The 25951-nt window shown below is 42.6% G+C and overlaps 1 protein-coding gene across 7 annotated transcripts in view; it reads right to left on the bottom strand.

The window, feature by feature from the left end:
• LOC113043576 (receptor-type tyrosine-protein phosphatase eta) overlaps positions 1-25951 on the bottom strand; it is a 236704-nt gene that overhangs the window by 50231 nt on the left and 160522 nt on the right. For 6 of the 7 annotated variants that reach the window (XM_026203048.1, XM_026203051.1, XM_026203049.1 and 3 more), the window contains 3 exons: positions 23251-23505; positions 19475-19729; positions 6496-6750 (listed from right to left, as the gene is read on the bottom strand). In XM_026203048.1, coding sequence (XP_026058833.1) covers positions 6496-6750; positions 19475-19729; positions 23251-23505 — 765 coding nt within the window. The remainder of the gene's footprint in view (positions 1-6495; positions 6751-19474; positions 19730-23250; positions 23506-25951) is intronic. The other variant, XM_026203050.1, reaches the window with a different exon arrangement.

Genomic DNA, 25951 nt, shown 5'->3' with positions numbered 1-25951 from the left:
CAAATATGAGCATTTAGCTGTCTTCAAGCCAGGACTCTAATCAAACATGTGAAGTCTGACGCAGATTTTTTTTACTGCTGGCTTATTTTAGGGAAAGTGTAGTGAATAAGAAACCTTCAAGAGACCAACATCCCTGGTCCTCCACAGTATCAAGTTTTGACAGGTATGCAGATACATGTTAGATATGCTATTGTAATGGCATGGCCTTATTTTCTTATAATCCCTTATTTTGACTGGAATTGTGTTAGAAATAATTATTTAAATTATATTTCAAAATATTTTAAAATAATTGACTCATTGCTTTACCTTCCCCTCTTCTCAATGACACACATAAACATTTTAAACAAATAATACAAAATAGAAGAATTTGACAGAATAGCTAAAAAAATAATAATATTCAAATATATTTCTATTGAACTTTCTACTATGTGTAGAGGGGATATCCCAGTGGATAAGAGTGAAGTCATAAACATCTTCAAGCACTTGGCTCACAGAAGATTTCTGTTTTAATTAGGTTTAAAGAAGCCCTGAAACCCTGTATATCCATATTATCATAATGATTGTTATCAATAGTAAATACATATAAAGTTCCCTTTCGAGGGAACTTCGAACTGCGTCCTCTAAGGGGCGCTTTGGGGAACACCTCGTTGTGACCCTTGTCTGAAGCATACATTGTAAAAACACCAACTTGTTGGCCGGCGACAGCCTCCGACGTCACTACCGGCGCGACTATAAATAAGCACCGAGAGAGCACGTCATTATCTTCTTCATCTTCACTGACTGTTTTGTTTTTGAAGTGTACATCTGACAGAAACGGTAAGGGCGATCTTTCTCTGTTTATCATGGCGACAACTAGCAAGCGTTTAGACATTGTGTGCATCCGTGTCTGCGTTATTTGACACCCGATGACACACGCAATCTTTGCGTCATTTGTTTGGGTGAAGAGCACGCACAATGTCTTTGACATGCATTGTAAGCGTTTTTTCAATGGAAAAAGCTCCGTTCTTGTTCGTCTCTCTTCTAAAAGAAAAGGGGGAAAAAAGGCAGCATCTGCTTCCCATTGTTCAGGACCTGTCCACGCTGAGGCGTGGGAGAGAATGAGCTTGTGAGAATACAGGTGGATCTGTCTGAATGGTTTAAAGATGGACTTTCCCTTTCGCGCTCGTAAAATAAAAGAAAGAAGGGCAGCGGATGAGAGAGAGAGCCTCGGGAGGATGATGTTATATCTTTAACACTTTCTGATACTGAGGTTAGCGCTCTGCTGGGGTTTTACCCAGGAAAAGCAGGAAATATTTGAGGATGGTGAAAAAGCTGAGGCTGAGCCTTCTCAATTCTCCTGCCCTGCGTATGTAGAGCTGTTGGAGGTTATAGAGTGAAAATTACCTTTTGACCATAACCCTCCAGCTCAGGTTAGCCTTTTATTTCTGCATGATCTCCATACAGAGATTAAAAAGAAATGAAAGATGCCATTTTCTTCTCGCATCCATCGGTTTTGGCATGAAAGTAATCTGCCGGCATCAAGGTGATGCGCGAAAGCGGCTATGAGGGAAATCCCCCTGTAGAAAGAGCAAATTTTTTTATAAATAAATTATAAATAATTTGTATCTGTGAAATGTTTTTCTTTCTGCAGGGGAAACATCCTCTCATAATCTCCCTCCTTGCCATTTAAGCCCCTTCAGAAAATCATCTTGCTTAAATGGCAAGGCATACGCAGTAGCAGGTCAGGCTGTGGCTTTATTATACACAATGCTGGTGCTTCAAGCATATCAGACTGTTCTGCTAAGAGACCTGGATAGAGGGAGGGGCTTTTTTCCGATCAAGTAACTGAGCTGTGCCGCACCACGAATCTCTCTCTGTGCTACCAAGCAGGCCGTCTCTACCATGGGCAGGATTATGGCAGCCATGGTGGCAGCGGAGAGACATCTGTGGATGAACCTGGCAAACATCGGGAGGAATGAAGATGCTTTCTTCTTGATGCTCAGGTTTCGCCTTCTGAGCTTTTCGGTATTTCCATTGAGACGGCGATTTGAGAAGTTCAGGGAGACGAAGGCGCACTCTGCTGCTTTCAGATCCTTCGTTCCACGAAGGTCCAGGTCTGAGCCCGAACAACATAGGGGTCCTGGCCTGTCTCGATCTGAGGATCAAAGACGGGCACAGAAGGCTAGTGTCGCAACTCACGCTCCTCCCCCACCTGCGGGCAGGGGTTAGAGGAATCAAGGTTCACGAGGAGGTAAGCAGATCCTAAGGGGTATTATCTAGACGAGGCAACGTTCTCATCCAAATCAGAGTGATACCAAGGTATCTACTCATTCCCTTTGGGGATTTATAACCCTCTGGAGTCTAAGAGGTTATCAGGAAAAAATAGGCTCATAACGCGTATATTCGTTAAAACACTTCAGAGGGTTAACTTCTGCTTGTATCCTCCCCTTCCTAATTCCCCTGTAACCACCAGCTCTCCACCTGATCGAGGTTAGGTGGAAACCTCTCGCATAACAGTCTCCTATGCTGGACCTATAATGTTTTTATGTGTTTTTAATGTTTTACCTGACTGATGGTCCAAACTAAAAGGAGGCACCCCTTGAGCATGTTCCCGTATTAGGCGGCTGAGATCACAGGTTTCTGAGGGAGCCTCCTTGATCATCAGGCCTGGCACAGCACTGCAGGGAATTTCATGGATGTCCCCCCGAGGGGTCTCCTGGCCGCTTAGGGGTGCTGTCGCATCTAGCGGGATGGCAGTTACAGAAGTCTTCTTATATATGCTGGCTCAAGTGATGCTCCCCTTGCCCGAGGTTTGTAAAATTGAGCTTGCCTCTCCTGTGAGATTCAGCGCCTCTGCAATTCTTAGGAACCTTTAACACTAGAACTACCAAGGCAGTCATTTTGACCATTTTAAAGATTTGCAATGTAATAACTTTGTTTGAAATAAAACCCATATACAGTATTGTTCAAAATAATAGCAGTACAATGTGACTAACCAGAATAATCAAGGTTTTCGTATATTTTTTTATTGCTACGTGGCAAACAAGTTACCAGTAGGTTCAGTAGATTCTCAGAAAACAAATGAGACCCAGCATTCATGATATGCACGCTCTTAAGGCTGTGCAATTGGGCAATTAGTTGAATTAGTTGAAAGGGGTGTGTTCAAAAAAATAGCAGTGTGGCATTCAATCACTGAGGTCATCAATTTTGTGAAGAAACAGGTGTGAATCAGGTGGCCCCTATTTAAGGATGAAGCCAACACTTGTTGAACATGCATTTGAAAGCTGAGGAAAATGGGTCGTTCAAGACATTGTTCAGAAGAACAGCGTACTTTGATTAAAAAGTTGATTAGAGAGGGGAAAACCTATAAAGAGGTGCAAAAAATGATAGGCTGTTCAGCTAAAATGATCTCCAATGCCTTAAAATGGAGAGCAAAACCAGAGAGACGTGGAAGAAAACGGAAGACAACCATCAAAATGGATAGAAGAATAACCAGAATGGCAAAGGCTCAGCCAATGATCACCTCCAGGATGATCAAAGACAGTCTGGAGTTACCTGTAAGTACTGTGACAGTTAGAAGACGTCTGTGTGAAGCTAATCTATTTTCAAGAATCCCTCGCAAAGTCCCTCTGTTAAAAAAAAGGCATGTGCAGAAGAGGTTACAATTTGCCAAAGAACACATCAACTGGCCTAAAGAGAAATGGAGGAACATTTTGTGGACTGATGAGAGTAAAATTGTTCTTTTTGGGTCCAAGGGCCACAGGCAGTTTGTGAGACGACCCCCAAACTCTGAATTCAAGCCACAGTACACAGTGAAGACAGTGAAGCATGGAGGTGCAAGCATCATGATATGGGCATGTTTCTCCTACTATGGTGTTGGGCCTATTTATCGCATACCAGGGATCATGGATCAGTTTGCATATGTTAAAATACTTGAAGAGGTCATGTTGCCCTATGCTGAAGAGGACATGCCCTTGAAATGGTTGTTTCAACAAGACAATGACCCAAAACACACTAGTAAACGGGCAAAGTCTTGGTTCCAAACCAACAAAATTAATGTTATGGAGTGGCCAGCCCAATCTCCAGACCTTAATCCAATTGAGAACTTGTGGGGTGATATCAAAAATGCTGTTTCTGAAGCAAAACCAAGAAATGTGAATGAATTGTGGAATGATATTAAATAATCATGGAGTGGAATAACAGCTGAGAGGTGCCACAAGTTGGTTGACTCCATGCCACACAGATGTCAAGCAGTTTTAAAAAACTGTGGTCATACAACTAAATATTAGTTTAGTGATTCACAGGATTGCTAAATCCCAGAAAAAAAAAAATGTTTGTACAAAATAGTTTTGAGTTTGTACAGTCAAAGGTAGACACTGCTATTTTTTTGAACACACCCCTTTCAACTAATTGCCCAATTGCACAGCCTTAAGAGCGTGCATATCATGAATGCTGGGTCTTGTTTGTTTTCTGACAATCTACTGAACCTACTGGTAACTTGTTTGCCACGTAGCAATAAAAAATATACTAAAAACCTTGATTATTCTGGTTAGTCACATTGTACTGCTATTATTTTGAACAATACTGTAACTACAGTTCCATGACTTTTCTTAAATTAATGTAAATTGTATTTTAACATTGTTATTTTATTAATATTACAAAACACAAAAGAGTTCTGAGTATTTCTACCTTGAATGGCCATAGCGGTCAATTTGACCGCACATATTACAGGCGTTGTATCTCCTCAGCGCTTTTTCCCGCCGTTAAAGATGTGCGTAGTTGTTGCCTAGCAACCTTTCTCTGGCAGTTTTGTATGCTTTTGCTAAGCTAAAACTTAGCTTTACCGTCAAAATGGCAACAAGAAAGAAAATGACTGTCACTGAGGTTTTCTCCTTGCTTGAGAACATTGATGATGCAGAGTCTGATGGAGGAGAAGAGAGCGATGTCTCTTGGTCTCTTGACAGTTCGTCTGACACTGATTCTGCGAGTGATTCAGAGTTTATTATCTGTCCTAATATAACAGAACTATTTATTAATTCTAGATTTCATTAGAGGCTGCATAAAATTGTTTCCGATTCGTGTGGTCCAAACATTTCCGATAATGCTAAAGCATCGTAAACTCCAAAAGTCAAAATGTATTGAATAAAGACAGATGTAATCATTTCCAAAATTCACAATATGTTTTAATCTAATGAAATATTCTGCTTCATTTTATATTTGTTGACATTTTGACTTTCAAAAAAAAAACTTTGATCTCCAGCTTGCCGGATGCAAATTGCGGAAAGCAAATTGCGGCATGCACTTTTGTAGGAGGTCTAGTAGCTCTTACACAATAATATCACGAACATTTTATATTATGTATGCTTAAATTACCCCACATTTTTCATAAAACATGACCATAGAAGCTTTGAAGTAAATATAACATGACAAAAATGACATTCACTGCTGTCTGGTATGAACAGTCAAAATGACCGCTATTGGCAGTTCTAGTAGTTATAGAATTCCGGTAGTGCTAGTGTTAAGTAACACGCTAAGCTTTGTGTACTTTCTCAAAACCACATGGTGGTCAGTGTGCACGTGAACACTTTGCGCACTTTCTAAAAATCCACAAGTGGTAAGTTTGCACGCAAGACTCTGCAAACTTTCTGAAATCTTGTACGATAGGGGTTATGCGCTCCGCTTCATTCCCTTTCTTGAGATGATTAGACCTTGGTTCCTTGGGCTCCATTCAGCCAGTGTGTATTTGTTTATACACCTCAAGCATCGTTTCCCTCAACATGAGGGGCTATTTGGGTGATTCTTGTGGTAACTTAGCAGTGAGCGCGCTACTCTGAGCTCGGAGTTCTCCTCTCATCTGAGACTGAGTTCTCTGTTTTTTCCCCAGAGTGCTCCAGTATTGTTTCCATAGATTAAGTTGATGACTCTCAATCATACTGTTTTGAGATGCAACATTCAATCTATGAGGTGCTCTATCAGAGTGCCACGAGAGCCCCTCCTTAGAACAGTATTTGAAAATCCATGCTTTGCACACTTTCTGAAATCCACACTGTGGTAAGTTCGCACACTAGTATTCTGCGTTCTTTCTAAAATCCTATATGGTGAGGGCTTCGTGCGGTTGCTTAGTGCCCTTTCTTGTGTTGGTAAAAGCCCCGTTCATCTTGAGTGCCACTCCACCTATGTATCCGCGGATACCTATCTTCCTATATATATAGTTCCTTCAAACGGGAATTGTCTCAGGTTATGTAACCATAGTTCCCTGATTAGGGAACGAGACACTGCATCCTCTAGCTCCTTGCCATGCTTCGGACAAAAGCTTCAGAAGAAGAAGATAATGACGTGCTCTCCAGGTGCTTGTTTATAGCCGCGCCAGTAGTGACTTCGGAGGCTGTCGCCGGAATCTGAATCTGAATTTGTCATTAAGATGTGACCAATTTCTAAAAAAGGGGGGGGGGTTACATGGCCCCGGTTACTACTACTGTATATAACAAGAAAATTAAATTTTATAATTCTACATACTTGTACATTGTGAGATGCAGACAGGTTCTCCTTCTGTTGATTGATCTGCTGCCACAGCACTGATGCAGAATGTGTAACTGTCTCCAGCAGTCAGATCAGTGATGTTATAGGAAGTATTATTAGTAGTTTTATTTGTTTTATCACCAGTCCGGTGAAGTTTAAAGAAAGATCTATTTCCAAATGCTTCATCCCATGTCAGAAACACAGATGATATTGTGATATTGGCCACACTGAGATTCCTGATAACATCTGGCTCTGTGTATTAGAGAAAGAAACAAGTCATAATTAATGATTAAAAAAACCATCACACAAGACACAAGCAAAGTAAGAACACTTAAAGGATGTAACATGAGCTGGTGGGAAAATGAATGTACAATAGACTGGCAAGGGGAAAGGCAGTATTTTGAGATTTGATCTTTAATGTGAGCTTTGTATGTAGATTCACAAATGTCGAGTTTTTTTTTTTTTTTTTTAACAATCAGGATAGAAGTGAAATATTAAAGCTGGAAGCAGCGATGAAAGGGCCCTTGCAGCTGGGTTTACCACCACCCGGTGGCCATAGGAGAACAGCGAAAGTTAGGAAATATATGTGAAATATTTGTGCCAAATTTCCTGCTGCCAACAGGTGGCGCTATGATTATAACTCAATATTGGCATGTAGATGTCTTCAGCTCAGGACTCTTACCAAACATGTAAAGTTTGGGGCAGATCAGACATTGCATGTTTAAGTTAGTGTGAAAAAAAATATTTCCTGTTGCCAGCAGGTGGCGCTATAATTATAATTGAATATTTGACTTTAGATAGGTTCAGGCCAGGACTCTTATAAAATGTAAGAAGTTTGAGGTAGATTGGGCATTGTATGGATGAATTACAACAACTTCCTGTTTCATAATAGCAGGGCTTGAAAACGAAAAAAAAAAAAATTCAATCGGTTCACTCCAAGCAGAATCGATATTTTAACATTTCTGTTCTGTGTTCCTCTGATATTATTACCGTTCTGAAACCGGTTCGGGTGGAAGAAATACCGGTTAATATATTTTTTTTTTTTTTTTTTTTTACTATATTATTTGCCTAATAATAATAATATAATAATAATAAAGTATAGCGTTCTTTCTTTACTCAAAAAGAAAAGGAAAAAAATTGAGATCTAACGCTTAGTCCAGGCAATAGGCTACAGCATCATCATCTCTAGATTTTGTCCAAATGTAAGCTACTTAAAAAAAATAAAAAATAAAAATCTATCAACACTTTAAAGACAAAGTATTTTTACATTGTTAAAAGAAAAAAAAAAACATTATAAGATAAGATAAGAAAAAAAAGTCCCGGCTCACGTCACATTTTATTAGCCCTATTACTTCCGAAATAATAAAGACTAAAACGCCTGTAGTCTAAAGCAAAATGTTTAAAAACATTATAAAAACAGTTATTAGTTTAGGCTATAAAAACATCAATCCAAAAACAAATTAATCTAAGGTAAAGCTGATGCTTACCTCTCTCTATTTGTCACAGTTCATCAATGCACTGTTTCCTGCTCGTCTCATGTTATGTCATGTTGATTGTTTCATGTGGGTGTTACCGCTGATCATCTTGATTAGCGGCAGCTGCAACTTATTACATCAGCCTATTTAATGCCCTGTCTTTCGTCTCTTGTTTGTCAGATCGTTGTTTGAGGTCCTCCGTGATCCTTGTCTGTGTCCCATCTGCTCAGCATTACTCTTTGTGTCTTGTTCCTGTTCGGTCGTTGTGGATTACACCATCATCTCACGGATCCCTCATCATCACTCACCTGCGCACTCTATCACCTTCTCACCGGTCTGTGCTGCCATCAAGGTTCCTGCGCCACCCACCACCAACCCAGCCTGACCTTACGTCTCTAATAAAGACTTTTTACTTGCAACTTGCTTCCTGTCCTTTATACGTCGTGACAGAACAATCTGACCTCCCATGGAAGCAGCGAGTAACCCATTGTGACGAGTGGGGCAGGGACGAGAGACGTGGGAACAGGAGCGAGGCCGGTGGAGTGATTGGAAATGAGCGACAATTGCTCGACCCACCGGTCTCGAGTCCCACGGAGGAGATGGAGGGATATAAAACCGGAGCAACGACAGCGATGGACAAGAGAGGACCAGGCCTGGACTTTATTTTGTATTTGGTTTTTATTTGTGCACGTCAGTTGTCCGTGAGGGGCTGACGCACTGTTCTGTCTTTATTTTGTAATTAAAGATTGATTTTATTGTCTGCCGGTTCCCGCCTCCTTCTTACAGATGATTATGAAGTTTAATTGTTACACCCATCTTCGACGTTAGAAGAGTTCCTCAGCACCAGTGCTCGAAAGATGGACTCCCAGGAACGGAATCTTAACGACACTGGTCGTGCTGTCCAGGCTTTGGTGGTGCAGGTGTCCAAGATCACCCAGCAATTACAACTCCTGCAAGCCCCCACTGCACCGCTCACACCGTCCGTTCCCCCCCACACCACCGGAGACCTCCTCCCAGCCGGAACCACGCCTTCCGGTTCCAGAAACCTACTCTGGTGAGCCAAATTTCTGTAGAGCTTTCCTAACACGATGCTTAATGCACTTCTCCCTTCGGAGTACCTCAACCTGAAGGAAGTGTTCAGCAAGTCTCGTGCTGCTTCTCTCCCTCCGCATTGTCCCTATGACAGTGCCATAGATTTACTGTCAGGTAAGTCTCCGCCTAAAGGCAAATTATATTCACTTTCTGTTCCAGAAAGGGAGGCTATGGAGAAATATATTTCTGATTCTCTAGCTTTGGGGTTCATCCGCCCTTCCTCTTCTCCAGCGGGGGCAGGGTTCTTTTTTGTAGGGAAGAAAGACGGGTCTCTGCGACCTTGTATTATATTGTATTGGACTTACATAATACTTATCATTTGGTCCGTATTAGGGAGGGGGATGAATGGAAAACCGCTTTTAAACACCCCCAGGGGGCACTTTGAATACTTGGTCATGCCCTTCAGGCTGTCCAACTCCCCAGCAGTCTTCCAGGCATTCGTCAACGACATGCTGCGAGATGTGGTCGATCAATTCATATATGTCTACCTGGACGACATATTGATTTTTTCCTCTTCTCTCCAGGAACACATGCAGCACGTTCGGCGAGTGCTTCAGAGGTTGCTAGAGAATGGGCTTTTTGTCAAGGCGGAGAAATGCACTTTTCATGCACAGTCTGTTCTGTTTCTTGGATATATTGTGTCGACTGAGGGAATACGCATGAATCCCGAGAAGGTTAAGGCTGTGGTAGAAAGGCCAAGTCCAGATTCCCATAAGGCCCTACAGAGGTTTCTGGGGTTCGCCAACTTGTACCGGCGTTTTTTTGCAACTTCAGCCAACTAGCCGCACCTCTGACCGCCTTGACCTACCCCAGAACTACGTTCAGGTGGTCAGACACAGCCGAGGCTGTGTTTCCCAAACTGAAGGGCTGCATCATTTCGGCCCCTATCTTAATCACCCCTAATCCATCTCGTCAGTTTGTGGTGGGAGTAGGTGCGGTGTTATCCCAACGTTCTCCCTCAGACGACAAGATACATCCGTGCGCATTTTTTTCATACCGATTGCACCACTGTTTATAAGGCTCAAGGGTTCCTTTTATAGTATGGACCGACCACAAGAATTTAGAATACATTAGAACTGCCAAAAGGTTGAACTCCAGGCAGGCTCGGTGGGCACTTTTTTTCGGACGTTTTGATTTTACTCTCTCGTACAGAGTGTATTTTACCTGAGACATTAGTGGTCTCCACACTCACATGGGAGGTCGAATCGAAGGTCAAGACGGCCTTAGAAGGGGTAACGCCTCTGCCCGGGTGCCCACCGAACCAATTATTTGTGCTGGAGGGATCAGTGCCCCTCAGTGGGGGCATTGTTTTAATTCGGCTTGTCATCCAGGAGTTAACCGTACAAAATATTTGGTCAAGCAATGATTCTGGTGGCCACTTATGGCTCGCGACATTCACAGTTTTGTTTTGGCTTGCTCAGTTTGTGCCAATGGTAAGACTTCCAATCAACCCCCTGATGGGTTACTTCAACTGCTGCCAGTCCCTTCGAGACCCTGGTCCCATATCGCACTAGATTTTATTACCGCCCTCCCGCCCTCTCAGGGCAATATGGTAGTTTTGACCGTGGTGGACTGGTTCTCAAAGGTGGCCCACTTTATTCCCTTGCCCAAATTACCCTCAACCAAGGAGACAGCGTTGACCATCGTAGATCACGTCTTTCGTTTACATGGCCTCCCGACAGAAGTGGTTTCCGACAGGGGACCCCAGTTTGTGTCCAAATTTTGGTGTGAGTTTTGTAGATTACTGTGAGCGACTGTAAGTCTGTCCTCAGGGTTTCATACCCAGAGCAATGGTCAAACCAAGAGAGCCAACCAAGATTTGGAAAGGGTGTTGCGATGTCTGGTCTCCAAGAATCCTTCCTCCTGGAGCCAACAACTGTCGATGGTGGAGTACACCCACAATACATTACCTATATCAGCTACGGGCCTATCTCTGTTCGAGTGTAGTTTAGGATACCAGCCACCCATTTTTCCCAGTCTGGAATCCGAAGTCGCAGTACCCTCCATTCACGCCTTTGTCCAGAGGTGTCACTGCACTTGGACTAGAGCCCACGCGACTCTACTCCAAGTGGGGGCGCACCAAGACTAAAGCCGACCGCCACCCGTCTAGGCCTCCCATATACATCGTGGGTCAAAAAGTGTGGCTTTCTACCAAGAACATTCCTCTCCATTACATCTCTAACAAGCTTGCTCCAAAATTTATTGGTTCCGTTCACTGTCCCCAAGATCATTAGTCCGGTGGCAGTCCGCCGTAAACTTCCTCCAGCGTACAGGAGAATTCATCCTGCCTTTCATGTATCTAAAATAAAGCCTGTATTTCATTATTTTCATTCATGCCAATTAAACCTTTGTAATTAATATAGTACAAAACACAATTTTGAAATATATAGGCCTACACTTTATTGGCTGAATAACTGGCACGAAGATGATGCATGAGCTCAGTCTGCACGTAGAGATGGAGGCGGAAAGAGAAAAGGTGAAGACGCTGTTTTTGGTAAAACATGATTTTGACGACTTCATTAATTTTTGTTTTATAGAAAACTATTTTTAAAAGATTTTTGTTTTGTATGAATTGTATCTAAATTTTGATCAATGTTTTATCAATCAATTGCCCGTATTTTATAAATAAGAAGCAAATATATAGCAGACAATGTAATGAGGTGCTGGCAGAATTACTTGCATGTGAACTGGAGGGCGCCAAAACTCAGCTTGTGCCTCACAGATTTGAGAAATATAGGCTATATATTACAGAAAGCTTGAAATGTCTACTTTTAAATGAAAATATTAAAACCAAAATAACTATCTGATTATGTTATCCATATGAAATGTGCATGTCTCTCTGGTGTGGCGAGTCCGCATTGTCAACTTCATCTTTGCAGCGACACAGAAAACACCAGTTTATTACTACACAATTAAATGTCTCCTTGCATATTTTCGAACCAGCAGGCCATTCTGGGTTGAGCAAGACCCCACGGAATGAGTGAGTGGAGCGTAATATATGGAGAAATGTACTCTCCGCTCACGAGCTCTGATAGGAAAAAAACCCGAACCTCACTGTCTGCTGAACAGAAACATCAAAATAGACATAGCCAGACTAGACTATTTTAGAACAAATTATGAGCTTATTGACATTTTTTATAATTCTTGACAAAATTAGAATATAAGGATTTTTTTGTGTGTGTAGTTCCTACGTCTATGGGCAAATGATGCTATGATGAGCATTTACTTAAAAAAAAATACTTAAAAAAATATTTTCTTTTCCTTTTTTTGCAGTCCGAGTTGCAGGCAGGTTAGTTGAAAACGTCGGTCGGGTGCGGGTTATTAATACATTGACCCGCACATGACTGACAACCAGATATGAGCATATAGATGTCTTCAAGCCAGGACTCTAATCAAACATGTGAAGTCTGAGGCAGATTTTACTGCTGGTTTATTTTAGGGAAAGTGTAGTGAATAAGAAACCTTCAAGAGACCAACATCCCTGGTCCTCCACAGTATCAAGTTTTGACAGGTATGCAGATACATGTTGGATATGCTATTGTAATGGCATGGCCTTACTTTCTTATAATCTCCTATTTTGACTGGAATTGTGTTAGACATAATTCTTAAATTATATTTCAAAATATTCAAAAATACTTGACTCATTTCTTTACCTTCCCCTCTTCTCAATGACACACATAAACATTTTAACCAAATAATACAAAATAGCATAATTTGACAGAATAGTTTAAAAAATAATAATATTCAAACATATTTCTATTGAACTTTATGTGTAGAGGGGACATCCCAGTGGATAAGAGTGAAGTCATAAACATCTTCAAGCACATGGCTCACAGAAGTTGTTGTAATTAGGTTTAAAGAATCCCTGAAACCCTGTATATCCATATTATCATAATGATTGTTATTAATAGGAAATAAATCTAAAGTTCCCTATCTGTCGGTCACTACGAGTTATGTCGACCGACAAATGGGGTCTCACTTGGGAGGCCAATCATCTCTGATTTTAAGAGAAAACGCCAATGAAATTGGCAAGTGGATTAACACACCTGAGCCACTCCCCGTGCCAGCGTGTATAAATAGGGCGACAGGTGCATCCACTCATTAGATTTTTGCTTCGGAGCCGAGTAGTCGATGAAGAAGATCACTACAAAGCCATTCATCTTTGTTTTTGCTGAACTGTTCCTGGTCGGTGTGACGGCGCGTTACAGCGGTGTCCCTGCGAGACGGCGATTCCCCTGGGCGCTTCGGCTAAAAGAGACAGTTCTAAAAGAGCAAATCACGGACGATTCGCGTCTTTTTCAAGATGCCGTTTCGTCCGTGTCCTTCTGGATGCGGTCGTTTCCTGTCTTCGGTTGACGGTCACGAGCGTTGTCTGCAGTGTCTGGGCGTCCAACACGCTGAGGCTGCGCTCGTGGATGATTCATGCGTCTACTGTGGGCGTATGAACATGGCAGCGCTGCGATCGCGTCTCTCACTCCTCAAGGGGAGTGCAGTAGACCCCTCTGTCGCCACCCGTCCCGGTCTCTCTGGCTCGAGCAGAGGGCCGCCGGCTGGCGCTCTGGAAGATCTGAGGATCACAGTGAGAGCTTCTCCGCCGGGCCACGCCCCACGGACCTCTCACTCCTCACGCAGCGACTGTCCCGTGCAGCTGCCGATTGATTCTGCTGGGCCGTCTCACAGCGGTCCCAGCATGTCTTTCGGTGCGCCGCCCGAAGACCAGATGTCGATTGCTGCATCGGGGGATGGGTTATCGACCTCTGAGGATGAAGGTTCGGCGGGGCTGCCCCCCTCGGGTGTTGTCGCTACTGCCGAATCGGACTTGGAGTTGTCGGCCATGCTTGCCCGGGCAGCCGTGAGTATCGGACTGGAGGTGACTACACCGCCCAGTCCCGAGCCCTCACGGCTGGATGATTGGTTTCTCGGCGCGGGACGCGGCTCACAACCTCGTTCTGCTCCGGTGCCTTTCTTCCCGGAGGTGCATGAAGAGGTGACGAAGTCGTGGACGGCCCCTTTCACGGCCAGAAGCCGCTCTTCTCCCTCTTCCATCCTCACCACCCTCGATGGCGGGGCAGCCAGGGGGTACGTAGAGGTTCCCCAGGTGGAGAGGGCGGTTGCGGTGCACTTGTGCCCACAAAACGCCGCCACTTGGAGGAATCGTCCGCGCCTCCCGTCCAAGGCCTGTAAGCTGACGGCCGCACTCGCTGCCAAGGCTTACAGTTCTCGGCGGTACAGAAGCAGACTGAGGCCATCCAGCACATCCTGCCCCGACGTGTCTCTCCGGCTGCCACCGTTCCGTCGCGGGTAGCGCCTCAGCCTGCTCGTCGCCGTGGGCGCCCCCCTGCGTCCTCTACGCCAGCTCCGCCCCATGCTGAGAGTTCTTCGAGGCCGGCGCGTCGAGCCCCGCGCAGGAGAGCGGCGCCCCCCGTGTCACTCCAGGCTGCGAAGTCCTCCAAGAAGTCGACCAAGCGGCCCTGACACGGGCAACTCGGAGATGCGGAGAACTGCTCTTCAGGAGATGGCGAAGACAGCGCCACTCCTTCCCCCGGAGGAGGGCCGGGCGGAGAATCTTCAGTTTCTGTTTTGTTCTGTTCCGCCACATTTTCACATTTTCAATAAAAGAGCAAATTCTCCTTCCTCCGAGTTGCAAGGCTCAGCACTGGTTACACTCCCGAGTCCCGAGATGGGCATGGCGCCGCGGTACACATCGTGTCACCATCACACTGATGTGTCGCCGCCTATTCAGTCCTTGGTCGGACCTTGCCTTTCTACGGGCCGGCGTGCCCTTAGAACAAGCGTCCCGGCACGTTGTTGTCACAACAGATGCCTCCAACTCGGGCTGGGGCGCGACATGCAACGGGCAGGCAGCCTCAGGGTCCTGGACAGGACCTCGACTGCTTTGGCACATCAACTGCCTGGAGTTGCTGGCAGTGCATCTAGCTTTGCGACGGTTTCGTCCGCTAGTGCTGGACAAGCACGTGTTGGTCCGCACGGACAACACTGCGGCTGTTTCGTACATCAACCGACAAGGCGGGTTACGATCACGCCGCATGTCTCAACTCGCCCGTCATCTCCTCCTCTGGAGTCAGACGTGGCTCAAGTCGCTGCGCGCTGTCCACATCCCGGGGGAGCTCAATCGTGCAGCCGACGCGCTCTCACGACAGCTCACTTTCCCCGGGGAATGGCGACTCCATCCCCAGACGGTCCAGCTGATTTGGAGTCGATTCGGGGAAGCCCAGGTAGACCTGTTTGCTTCCCACGAGTCCTCCCACTGCCAGCTGTACTATTCCCTGTCCCAGGCCCCCCTGGGCACAGATGCACTGGCACACAGCTGGCCTCGGGCTTTACGCAAGTATGCGTTTCCCCCAGTGAGCCTGCTCGCACAGACACTGTGCAAGGTCAGGGAGGACGAGGAACAGGTCCTGTTGGTTGCGCCTTACTGGCCCACCCGGACCTGGTTTTCGGAACTCATGCTCCTCGTGACAGCCCCTCCCTGGCGCATCCCCCTGAGGAGAGACCTTCTCTCTCAGGGGCTTGGCACCATTTGGCACCCGCGTCCAGATCTCTGGAACCTCCACGTGTGGCTTCTAGATGGGACGCGGCAGACCTAAGTGATCTGCCCCCAGCGGTGGTAGACACTATCACTCAGGCTAGAGCCCCTTCTACGAGGCAGGCCTATGCTCTGAAGTGGAGTCTGTTCACGAATTGGTGTCCTTCTCACCGAGAAGACCCCCGGAGATGCCCGGTCAGAGTCGTGCTTTCTTTCCTGCAAGGTAGGCTGGAGCGTGGGCTGTCACCCTCCACCCTGAAGGTGTATGTGGCTGCCATTGCAGCACATCACGATGCAGTGGACGGCCGGTCCCTGGGGAGGCATGACCTGATCGTTAGGTTCCTGAGGGGTGCCAGAAGGTTACATCCTCCTAGGACACCCCTGATTCCCTCCTGGGACCTCTCTATTGTCCTGGCGGGACTTCAGAGGGGTCCCTTTGAGCCGCTGGATTCGGTTGAGCTGAAGTTCCTGTCTCTCAAGACAGCGCTCCTGATCGCGCTCACTTCCATCAAGAGGGTCGGGGACCTCCAAGCATTTTCGGTAAGTGAAGAGTGCCTTGTGTTCGGGCCGGCCTACTCTCACGTTGTCCTGAGACCCCGGCCTGGATACGTGCCCAAGGTTCCCACCACTCCCTTCCGAGACCAGGTGGTGAACCTGCAAGCGCTGCCCCTGGAGGAGGCAGATCCAGCCTTGTCGTTGCTGTGTCCCGTAAGAGCGCTTCGCATATACGTGGACCGCACCCAGAGCTTCAGAAGCTCTGAGCAGCTCCTGGTCTGCTTTGGAGGTCAGCAGAAGGGGAAGGCTGTCTCTAAGCAGAGGTTGGCCCACTGGATAGTGGACGCCATCGCCTTGGCTTACCATTCCCAAGGCGAGCCGTGCCCCCTGGGGGTGAGGGCCCACTCCACACGGAGTGTGGCCTCCTCCTATGCGTTGGCGCACGGCGCCTCTCTGGCAGACGTTTGTCGAGCTGCGGGCTGGGCGACACCTAACACCTTTGCGAGGTTTTACAACCTCCGTGTAGAGCCAGTTTCCTCCCGTGTGTTGGGTAACAGGTAATTGGCGGGAAGGGCTGGCTGGGTGTCTCGCTTGCTGCGCCATTCCCCCTAACACGGGGATGTGAGCACCTTCTTCTCCCAGTAGAGTTCCCCGGTTGGCGTACCCTGGTCGAGCATCCTCCAGCACCCTCGGCGTCAGACTTGGCGGAGCAGTCTGGCGCCAGGCCCAGTACTGGCGTTAGCATGCCCGGAGCCGGTCAGCCCCTGTACTGGGCTAGGTGTCCATATGGCTGGGTTCCCTGCGGGTAATCCCATATGTGTATTCTTCCACGGTAAGGTTTCCCTCTTGGCAAACCCGTGTCTTCCCTTGACAGATCGCTCTGTCGGTCTCTTCTGGCAGCCGTTCCTTCCCTACTCCAAGGTAGGACCTGCCTCAGAGACCCTTTCCATATGTAGTACTGCCCCCTGGGTCAGTCCATATCGGTATATCCACATGTCACCTCCCTACGGGTAGGATGTGGTCTCCGTAGCGACCTTTCCTAAAGGCTCGCTTCCCCATTGTCTTGCCAGCTGAAAGAACAAATAGGGAAGATTTGAAGCAATCTTTCACTGAAGGTTGAAATCCCTTCCATTTACTTTATGTGGGCGGAACAGCAGCATGGCCTTCTCCAGCAGCGATGTACTCACCCTTTGGCCCCTTCGGTACCAAGGTCAGTGAATTTGCGCTGGGGCTTTGGGAAGGTTACGACCTTAAGCGTAGCTTTTGTGGCACGCCAAGGCTTGTCAACAATTGCAGCGCCTCAGGGTTGTGACGAGGTTCAGGTTATGGCGTTTTCCATAGGACCCCATTTGTCGGTCGACATAACTCGTAGTGACCGACAGATAGGGAACGTCTCGGTTACGTACGTAACCCTCGTTCCCTGATGGAGGGAACGGAGACGTTATGTCCCCATGCCACAACCTTGAACCATTCGCTGTTGCCGGGACACGTTCTCGGCTCCTCAGCGTAAACCTAATGAGTGGATGCACCTGTCGCCCTATTTATACCCGCTGGCACGGGGAGTGGCTCAGGTGTGTTAATCCACTTGCCAATTTCATTGCCGTTTTCTCTTAAAATCAGAGATGATTGGCCTCCCAAGTTAGACCCCATTTGTCGGTCGACATAACGTCTCCGTTCCCTCCATCAGGGAACGAGGGTTACGTACGTAACCGAGACGTTTTTAAGACTATTATTTTGTGTCATTTAATTTGTCACTAAAGTGTGACCAATTTATAAAGGAGAGGGGGGGGGGGTTGCATTTCAGCATTTCGAGCATTTCAGGCTCGATTGAATCAAATTGTGAACAACACAAGTTTTAAGATCTGCACTATTAGAGCCGACGACTGTACTTTATCAGTTGTAATTTTGACTAGCTCAATAAGAAATATATGTTCCCATTAAAGTGTAATATTACAATATACACATTGAAGTAAAGTCCAACAGAATGTTAATATATTGTAAGATACTACACAGATATAACAGATATAAACTTTAATTCCGTATAATTTTACCTCAGATGAAACATGGTTAAACATAGTTGTTTTTCCCGTCTTGTTTTTACACCTTAATGTTCTTTAATACTTTAACATTTTATTAAAGTTTTCTGTTAAATATGCACATCATTTTAATGCACAAAGCGAAAGCAACTAACGTCATCACACAATGCAAATTACAAGCGCATGCGCCGTAAACACATATGTGATGTGCGTACATGACGTCACCGTGCTACAGCCTGCAGCGAGGGATGTCTCAATATTTGCCTGTAGATAGGTTCAGGCCAAGACTCTTATAAAATGTAAGAAGTTTGAGGTAGATTGTGTATTGTATGGATGAGTTACAACAACTTCCTGTTTCATAGTATTAATAGCATACTTTAGCCCTTATTAAGTGTTGTTAACATGTCTGAGAATATCTCTAGCATGTTAAGCACACAATGTCATATTTTACTGTGTTGCTAATAGTGCATAACAGTGTAAAACCTGACACTTCCTGTTTCCAGTAATTTTGGTGAACGAACTGAAAATGAACGAATCTCTTGAAAGAATCATAATTTCCACCACTACATGACACTTCCTGTTGCCAGTAGATGGCGCAGTAACCATAACCAAAAATGAGCATTTAGATGTCTTCAAGCCAGGACTCTAATCAAACATGTGAAGTCTGAGGCAGATTTTTTTTACAGCTGGCTTATTTTAGGGAAAGTGTAGTGAATAAGAAACCTTCAAGAGACCAACATCCCTGGTTCTCCACAGTATCAAGTTTTGACAGGTATGCAGATATATGTTGGATATGCTATTGTAATGGCATGGCCTTACTTTCTTATAATCTCCTATTTTGACTGGAATTGTGTTAGACATAATTATTAAATTATATTTCAAAATATTTAAAAAATGCTTGACTCATTGCTTTACCTTCCCCTCTTCTCAATGACACACATAAACATTTTAACCAAATAATACAAAGTAGCAGAATTTCACAGAATAACTACAAATAATAATAATATTTAAGCATATTTCTATTGAATGTTAAGTGTAGGGGGCATCCCAGTGGATAAGAGTGAAGTCATAAACATCTTCAAGCACATGGCTCACAGAAGATTTCTGTTGTAATTAGGTTTAAAGTAGCCCTGAAACCCTGTATATCCATATTATCATAATGATTGTTATTAATAGGAAATAAATCTAAAGTTTTTAAGACTATTATTTTGTGTCATCTAATTTGTCATTAGGATGTGACCAATTTATAAAAAAGGGGTGGGGGGTTTTGCATGGCCCTGGTTACTACTACTGTATATAGCAAGATAATTAAATTTTATAATTCTACATACTTGTGAATTGTGAGATGCAGACAGTTTCTCCTTCTGTTGATTGATCTGCTGCCACAGCACTGATGCAGAATGTGTAATTGACTCCAGCAGTCAGACCAGTGATATTATAGGAAGTATTATTAGTAGTTTTATTTGTTTTATCATCAGTCCGGTGAAGTTTAAAGAAAGATCTATTTCCAAATGCCTTATCCCATGTCAGAAACACAGATGATGTTGTGATATTGGCCACACTGAGATTCCTGATCACGTCTGGCTCTGTGTATTAGAGAAAGAAACAAGTCATAATTGATGATTAAAAAAAACATCACACAACACACAAGCAGAGTAAGAACACTTAAAGGATGAAACGTAAGCTGGTGGGACAAATAATGTAAAATAGACTGGCGAGGGGCAGGGCAGTATTTTGACTTTTGATCTTTAATGTGAGCTTTGTATGTAGATTCACAAATGTTGAGTTTTTCTTCTTTTTCTTTAACAATCAGGACACAAGTGAAGTATTAAAGCTGGAAGCAGCGATGAAAGGGCCCTTGCAGCTGGGTTTACCACCACCCGGTGGCCATGGGAGAACAGCGAACGTTAGGAAATATTCTTATAAAATACCATATTTTTCGGACTATAATTTGCACCTGAGTGTAAGTCGCATCAGTCCAAAAATACGTCATGACAAGGAAAAAAACATATAAGACACACTGGACTATAAGTCGCATTTATTTAGAACCAAGAACCAAGAGAAAACATTACCTTCTACAGCCGGGAGAGGGTGCTCTCTGTTTATTAGGGGTAGACTACAGGAGAACTGAGTAGCATAGAGCGCCCTCTCACAGCTGTAGACGGTAATGTTTTATCTTGGTTCATTTCTCTCGGTTCATGTTAAATTAATTTTGATAAATAAGTCGCACCTGACCATAAGTCGCAGAACCAGCCAAACTATGAAAAAAAGTGTGACTTATAGTCCGGAAAATACGGTAGGTAAATATTTGTGCCAAATTTCCTGCTGCCAACAGGTGGCGCTATGATTATAACTGAATATTGGCATGTAGATGTCTCCAGCTCAGGACTCTTACCAAACATGTAAAGTTTGGGGCATATCAGACATTGCATGTTTAAGTTAGTGTGAAACAAGATATTTCCTTTTGCCAGCAGGTGGCGCTATAATTATAATTGAATATTTGCAAGTACTCCTTGCTGCAGACTGTAGCGCGGTGACGTCACGTATGTATGTCACGTATGTGTTTACCGCGCATGCGCAGTAACGTATATGTATTTACCGTAAATACGATTGTGCGCCGTTCTGACTGTCATTAATGTGCATGTACAGTTTCATTCACTTCCGGATGTTCGGAAAGTATGGTGGATATGAGATATTACTTTTGTTTTCTTAAAAATTTGCGTTTAAATTGCTTTTAATTGTAAGAATGCTTTGGTCATAATAATAGACAGTGACATTGCAAATGTGTGCAATTTCAAACATTTATGACATGTTTTATGATATAATATTCGAATGCTGGTCTTTCAAAGTCTTATTTCACCAAAAATGAACCATTAAAGATGTCTTAAAATAGAGCAGAAATACCTAATTAATATAAGTAATGTCATTGATGGTTGCATGCACTGAAAAAAAATATCATATATGTAATCTTTTTCATTAACATTATCAAAAACTAGTAGATACTGTAACACGTATTGTTCATTGTTAGTTCATGTTAATTAATACATTAACTAGTGTTTACCAATGACACCTTATTGTAAAGTGTTACCTCTTAAATTGACCTTCATATTTCTTAATATGACTTTTTGGGTACATTGTCAGTGAGAAGAAATTCAGAGAAGAGACCCACTTCATGTGGCGAGACTACTGTAATTATCTGTTTTTCTTTCTCTGACAGACTGTAAAGCCCTCAACTGTAAAATTTTCACATTGAAAAAACTTCAAACTTTCAGGCTATGCTTTCTCAAGCCAAGCCAACCTAAATTTTGACTTGACAAACTTTGTTAATTTAGTTGATGTTAGTGCTGGTCATGAATTAAATCTCTTAGGTAGTTTACAGACAAAGCAAATAACACTTTTTCTAACATCATGCTATAATATATTTAAAAATACATTTAAAATATTTTCCTTGTAGGGCTTTTCTGCCTTTCTTCAAAATTATTTAATATTTGCTTTAGTATTGTTTGTTCTTTTATGTAAATTAGGTGTCATGAACTGGAGTGCATTGTCTGAACAATACAACCTGAGTTCCGGGCAACATGTTCTCTGAGCCAGTGCCTCCGGTGCAGTGAGATATTTAAAGACTTTCCACCTGTCTGTGTGAGGAATCGCAGGAGGAGAGTCCTGTGTGGGTTTTATTCATTCAAAGAATTTGAGGGCTACTCATTGGCTTGTTTTATTAGTGATAGAGGTGAATTTCAGATTTTTTTTCTTGTGTCATGTCTATAGTCTTAATCTATATTTGTATATACAATTACATTTTCTTTTTTGTTCTTTGAAATAAATGAAAAAAAGATCACTGTCATCAGTTTTGTTTTTTTGGAGGCACCTTGCATAAAATGTAATGCAGACACTGAAAATATATTGTATGTAGTCAACTGAACTTAAAACTACTTTATTGGCTTAAATGTTTCACATGCAGAATTGCCAAAGCAAAAGAAAAATGTCCACATTTATAGTTAATGAATAGATAAACAAGAACCATAGCAAAATAAAGATTAAAATAAGAAAGGCAGTGGCTATTTACACTAAGTGCAAATGGCTATATTCTATTTATACTATGTTAAAATAGCAGGATTTTCTGCTATTTATATTACTTATTGCAAATAGTGGCAATTATCTGCAGCTCAGAATTGTAGTACATTATAAAACAGAATGCAATAATTACTGAGTGTAAATTATAATTTTAATTCAAATTATTAAATGGATGCCACCATATTAGGACAATAAAGCCCTCCCTCAAAACTTTTAGATTATTTCCTTTGTTTTAAATAAATGATTTTCTGATGTGATTTTAAATTTGGAAAGGGAGAAAAAAACTGTCAAAAGGTAGATTCGGACCAGGCTCGATTGAATCAAATTGTGAACAACACACGTTTTAAGATCTGCACTATTAGAGCCGACGACTGTACTTTATCTGTGGTAATTTTGACTAGCTAAATAAGAAATATAAGGTGCCATTAAAGTGTAATATTACAATATACACAGTGAAGTAAAGTGCAACAGAATGTTAATATATTGTAAGTAAGAAACTACACAGATATAACAGAATAAACTTTAATTCTGTATAATTTTACCTCAGATGAAACATGGTTAAACATAGTTATTTTTCCCGTCTTTTTTTTTACACCTTAATGTTCTTTAATACTTTAACATTTTATTAAAGTTTTCTGTTAATTATGCACATCGTTTTAATGCACGCACGAAGCGAAAGCAACTAACGTCATCACACAATCACACTTTAGATAAGTTCAGGCCAAGACTCTTATAAAATGTAAGAAGTTTGAGGTAGATTGGGCATTGTATGGATGAGTTACAACAACTTCCTGTTTCATAGTATTAATAGCATACTTTAGCCCTTATTAAGTGTTGTTAACATATCTGAGAATATCTCTAGCATGTTTAGCACACAATGGCATATTTGACTGTGTTGCTAGTAGTGCATAACAGTGTAAAACATGACACTTCCTGTTTCCAGTAGATGGCGCAGTAACTATAACCAAACTGCATGGCCCTGGTTACTACTACTGTATATAGCAAGAGAATTAAATTTTATAATTCTACATACTTGTGAATTGTGAGATGCAGACAGTTTCTCCTTCTGTTGATTGATCTGCTGCCACAGCACTGATGCAGAATGTGTAATTGACTCCAGCAGTCAGACCAGTGATATTATAGGAAGTATTATTAGTAGTTTTATTTGTTTTATCATCAGTCCGGTGAAGTTTAAAGAAAGATCTATTTCCAAATGCTTCCTCCCATGTCAGAAACACAGATGATGTTGTGATATTGGCCACACTGAGATTCCTGATCACGTCTGGCTCTGTGTATTAGAGAAAGAAACAAGTCATAATTGATGATTAAAAAAAACATCACACAACACACAAGCAGAGTAAGAACACTTAAAGGATGAAACATAAGCTGGTGGAGCAAATATTGTACAACAGACTGGAAAGGGGCAAGGCAGTATTTTGATCTTTAATGTGAGCTTTGTATGTAGATTCACAAATGTCTAGTTTTTCTTTTTTATTTCTTTAACAATCAGGACACAGGTGAAATATTAAAGCTCGAAACAGCGATGAAAAGGCCCTTGCAGCTGTTTTTACCACCACCCGGTGGCCATTGGAGAACAGTGAACGTTAGGAAATATGCTTATAAAATAGTAAATATTTGTGCCAAATTTCCTGCTGCCAACAGTTGGCGCTATGATTATAACTGAATATTGGCATGTAGATGTCTTCAGCTCAGGACTCTTACCAAACATTTAAAGTTTGGGGCAGATCATACATTGCATGTTTAAGTTAGTGAGAAACAAGATATTTCCTGTTGCCAGCAGGTGGCGCTATAATTATAATTGAATATTGGCCTTTAGATAGGTTCAGGCCAGGACTCTTATAAAATGTAAGAAGTTTGAGGTAGATTGGACTATGTACGGATGAGTTACAACAACTTCCTCTTTCATAGTATTAATAGCATGCTTTAGCACTTATTAAGTGTTGTTAACATGTTTGAGAATATCTCTAGCATGTTTAGCACACAATGGCATATTTTACTGTGTTGCTAATGGTGCATAACAGTGTAAAACATGACACTAGTGATGTGTCATTTGTGAACGAATCATTCTTTTTGAACAAATCTTTAAAGTGAACGAATCGTTCTCGTTCACGCTATCCACTGACTCATATTACTCGTTCAGTGAACTTCCTCCACAGCAGCGCGGCGCTATAAGCAGCGCATGCGCAGCTCGGTGAACTGGTTCAGAAACATTTCATCCTGTCAAAGAATTACTCAACCTCGAGCCAAGAGCCTTCGAGTATGAGATGTGACAGAGTATGTGATTTGTTGAATGTAGTGAACGAATACGCCCTTCAATGAACTAGTTTCATATGAGTCTGAACGAGATCTATCTTATCGTTCGTGAATGAAATGACTGAACTGATACCCCTTTCGTTCGTGCACTAGTTGAATGATTTAGTACACCTCGTTCGTGAATGAAATGACTGAACTGGCACACATGTCGTTCGTGAATGAGTTAAATGAACGGATACGTCGTTCGTGAATGAAATGAACTGGTACATAGTTTATCTTGTTCGTGAACTAAATGAATGAGAGTAAACCGGGTTAGTCAGCCATTTAGCATGTCAATCTCGCAAAATGCAGAGCGCAGTTACAGGTACTGTGCACATACGCTTGTTTTGATATTTAGCATATAGAACTCTACGTTTAATCCCCGATTTATGAATGTGAATATATAATATACAAACTGTCTGACCAAACAATTTAAATTCTAATCAGGCAAGAAAACCTTGTGCTTTGTTCATCTGAACAACTTAATTAGACTTTATATATTGAATGCGATTATGCACACATTTTTATAAAGCCAATACGTTCTTTGACTTAAGACATAACACATAATACACTCTTTTTTGCCACCTGCTGGAATAATTTGTGTAATACGAAGAAATGATCACTGAATGAATCTGTGAACGATTCTGAACGAATCATTTTGGTGAACGAACTGAAAATGAACAAATCTCTTGAAAGAATCATAATTTCCACCACTACATGACACTTCCTGTTGCCATCAGATGGCGGAGTAACCATAACCAAATATGAGCATTTAGATGTCTTCAAGCCAGGACTCTAATCAAACATGTGAAGTCAGAGGCAGATTTTTTTTTACAGCTGGCTTATTTTAGGGAAAGTGTAGTGAATAAGAAACCTTCAAGAGACCAACATCCCTGGTTCTCCACAGTATCAAGTTTTGACAGGTATGCAGATATATGTTGGATATGCTATTGTAATGGCATGGCCTTACTTTCTTATAATCTCCTATTTTGACTAGAATTGTGTTAGACATAATTATTAAATTATATTTCAAAATATTAAAAAAATACTTGACTCATTGCTTTACCTTCCCCTCTTCTCAATGACACACATAAACATTTTAACCAAATAATACAAAGTAGCAGAATTTCACAGAATAACTACAAATAATAATAATATTTAAGCATATTTCTATTAAATGTTACGTGTAGGGGGCATCCCAGTGGATAAGAGTGAAGTCATAAACATCTTCAAGCACATGGAAGATTTCTGTTGTAATTAGGTTTAAAGAAGCCCTGAAACCCTGTATATCCATATTATCATAATGATTGTTATTAATAGGAAACAAATCTAAAGTTTTTAAGACTATTATTTTGTGTCATTTAATTTGTCATTAGGATGTGACCAATTTATAAAAAAAAGGGGGGGGGGGGTGGCTTGCA

This window comes from Carassius auratus, chromosome 25 (genome assembly GCF_003368295.1).
Source record: "Carassius auratus strain Wakin chromosome 25, ASM336829v1, whole genome shotgun sequence".
In the NCBI taxonomy this organism is placed as follows: Eukaryota; Metazoa; Chordata; class Actinopteri; order Cypriniformes; family Cyprinidae; genus Carassius; species Carassius auratus.
This window is presented reverse-complemented; position numbering and strand designations above follow the sequence as displayed.